We start from the raw sequence: 2,946 nt of genomic DNA on the forward strand, positions 1-2,946 counted from the left end.
GTGGTCATCTTTGTGCCGAAATTAAACAAATTGGTGGCGTCATCGTAAAAGGATGAAATTTAGCTACTAAATTTAAGTTAAGGGACTAAAAGCATCCAACTAAAAGATTGAGGATAAAATTGACTTAAGGAAAAAAGTTGAAAGGACTGAATTAGCCATTTTCCCTACTTCTTTTTCCCCTTTTCTTTTTCTTTTTCCTTTTTGTTTTAATTTTTTTTCCTAATTTTGGGTGACAGTGGTGAAACCGTGAAAGCTCTTTGCTTTTGCAGTGTCCTAAAACCCTACCTGAATTTATTTGGCGCCTCCGGCTCAGTCTTTCCCACCACCATCTACCGCCGAAATCGCTTCCGGCTCAGAGCAGGTTTCTGAAATTATCAGACCAGATTGGGAATATCCGCTCAAAGCAACCAAAGGACCGGGTAGCTTTGACAGTTTGACCACCGTAACCATCTCCTCCCTCGAGTCTGCCTTCCATTCTTCTTCCCTCCCTCTCCAATTTTGATGACCCCCACCCACCCGTGCCTATGATACTGAAAGCCTTCTCGTCTTCTTCGCGCTTTTATTTTTCCTTCTCCTTCTCTTGAATATCTGCCGCCCACTTGCTGCTGTTTAGTGAAGAGTCTTCAAAGAGAGAATTTCGGATTAAAGATTGATTTGTTTATTGCTGTCTTTCTGTGCAATTTCTCGTAAATTGGATAGGGGTAAGTGTTTTTTTTTTGTTTAGTTTGTTTATACCTTAAAAGTCTCTTGAAAGTCATGGTGAAAGCCTCTGTGCATGGATATATGATGAGTCATTACGGGTTGACTCGGTAGACTCGGCTGCTCTTTTGAGTCCCGGAGTTCGTCTCCAGGACATGGCCGACAGGTCGCGGAATGGAAGCTGAAGCTCCGGTGACGACTCGAACTCGGACTCAAGACTCGGCCGAGTTTTTGAACCACGAATTTATGTGGCCTTTTATACACACTTATTTTTGGTAGGACTAATTTGGTTTTGGTCCTTATTTGTTGATAGGACACAAGTATAAAGAATGATATCAGCTATTTCATGGGTTCCGAAAGGTGCCTCAAAGCCAGTACCTGTTGCTGCTGAGCCGCCTTCAAAAGAAGAGATTGAGGAGATTTTGAAGAACGATCTTCTCGACAATCGGTGAGTTCTTTTCTTTCTTTTTTTTTTGGGTGCTAAATACCTTTTTGTTCGTCTCGCTACGGGATTCATTGCTTAAATAAGATTTTCCTTGGTGAGATTGTGGATAGAATAGTTGAAGTGGTAGCCAGTTATGGAAGTTTAGTGGCTATATATAACATTTCCACTGTCTGAGTTGCTAATTCCTTGATTCACCTAATAACAAAACACAACTCTGTTACCTTTTCCTTTTGCTCTAACAATGCCGGTTTCATCTGCATTTTCGTTACTGATACAGCTATACAAGAAAGCTATGGTAAAATGTCAAACCTCATGCATTTGCGTTTAGATCCATACAGTCTATAGTTAGGTAATAGAGAGATTAAAATCACATTTTATAACCAAAATTTTTTTTCAACAGTATAGTTCGGTTGAGCTTTCCGTCCTCTTTGGTGTTTCATTCTTTTGTTTTCAGAGAAGAGGTTGGAGATGATAATGATGATGACGAGGGTATGGATCTTGATCAATCCAAGCAAGACGCTGAAGTTGCGCAAGCACTTGCTGCTGCCGATGCGTTAGGCAAAGGTTCAAAGGGCACACATCCAGAAACTGACAGCATAGCAGATGCCCTGAAGGAATTAGACATGGATAATTATGATGAAGAAGATGATGGTAACTCCATACTGGAGAATTGTCTCAAGTACTGTTTTCTGTTTGTCATCTTTTCATATTTTCCGCATCTCCAAATGAGTTTGATCTACATACATCTTACAATATCACTTTCATTTATCTGCTTCATATATAAGCTACTATAGGCATGGCGATATAACTTTTGGCCTTTATCTGCTGCAAAACTTGCTTATTTGTGGTGGCAAGTGGCAGCCTTATTTGCCATGCATAGAATATGTTATTGATAGACACAGTTCCCATTCAACATTTGTCTTCTTATTTGACCATCACGTGAATCTGTTTTATTTCTTTTAACTAGGGTTTGAGCTGTTTGGTGAGGGACTTCGGACTTTATATTACCCAAGTAATGAGATGGACCCTTATCTGAAAGACAAGGATGTATGTTTTCTTATGATAGTGTTCACTTTTTATTATTTCATTGCTGTTAATGGTAGGTGGCTGTTATATTTCTTATTTGTTTGCTTATATGCTTGTTATAAGGATGAGGATTCTGTAGATCTTGACGATACGACCATTAGTCCAGAGGATTCTGTCATAATTTGTGCACGGAATGAGGATGATGTCAGCCATCTGGAGGCACGTAATAGTTAGTTTGATAAGGCTCCAAAAAAAAATAAAAATAAAGGAAAAGAGTAGGGTGGGAAAGCCTCTGAGTTGAGGTTAATATTTTTTTTTGGCCAGGTATGGATATTGGAGGGCTCAGAAGAAGGTGATTCAAACATGTATGTTCACCATGATATTGTTATTCCTGCATTTCCCCTCTGTTTGGCATGGCTTGATTGCCCTCTCAAGGAAGGAGAAAAAGGTATGATTTTATTAAGTGTAGAATGTGCATATAATTCTTATGGCTTCTTTTCTTTTTCTTTTTTAGGGGGTGGGAATCACAGAAGTGGTGAGGATGTTTATGCTCTTCAGTTCATTCTTTTGGGTCAGAGGTTACTGTGTCTCAATTAAAACTACTCATGGGAAAGATTATGCTACTGGTTCCATGAGGGTTGCAGATTTTGATCATTGTACTTGCTTATTGACTTCTTTAGCTTTTATATCTTAATGTCTGAGACCATGTGAATGCCATGAAATTTCCATCATTTTAAAATAATAAGGGAACATGTAGTTATGAATCTCAGAGCTTG

General features: G+C 39.0%; 1 protein-coding gene across 1 annotated transcript; it reads left to right on the plus strand.

The window, feature by feature from the left end:
- Positions 1 to 230: 230 nt before the first annotated feature.
- Positions 231 to 2,748, plus strand: LOC113758503 (uncharacterized WD repeat-containing protein C17D11.16-like; the record flags this gene model as incomplete). Its single annotated transcript, XM_027301324.1, has 6 exons — positions 231 to 701; positions 1,013 to 1,147; positions 1,599 to 1,795; positions 2,112 to 2,191; positions 2,294 to 2,389; positions 2,495 to 2,748. Coding segments are annotated over exons 2-6 (746 nt in total), but the record flags the coding sequence as incomplete, so codon positions are not given.
- Positions 2,749 to 2,946: the final 198 nt, after the last annotated feature.

Source organism: Coffea eugenioides, unplaced genomic scaffold, assembly GCF_003713205.1.
Source record: "Coffea eugenioides isolate CCC68of unplaced genomic scaffold, Ceug_1.0 ScVebR1_537;HRSCAF=1231, whole genome shotgun sequence".
NCBI classification, from domain to species: Eukaryota; Viridiplantae; Streptophyta; class Magnoliopsida; order Gentianales; family Rubiaceae; genus Coffea; species Coffea eugenioides.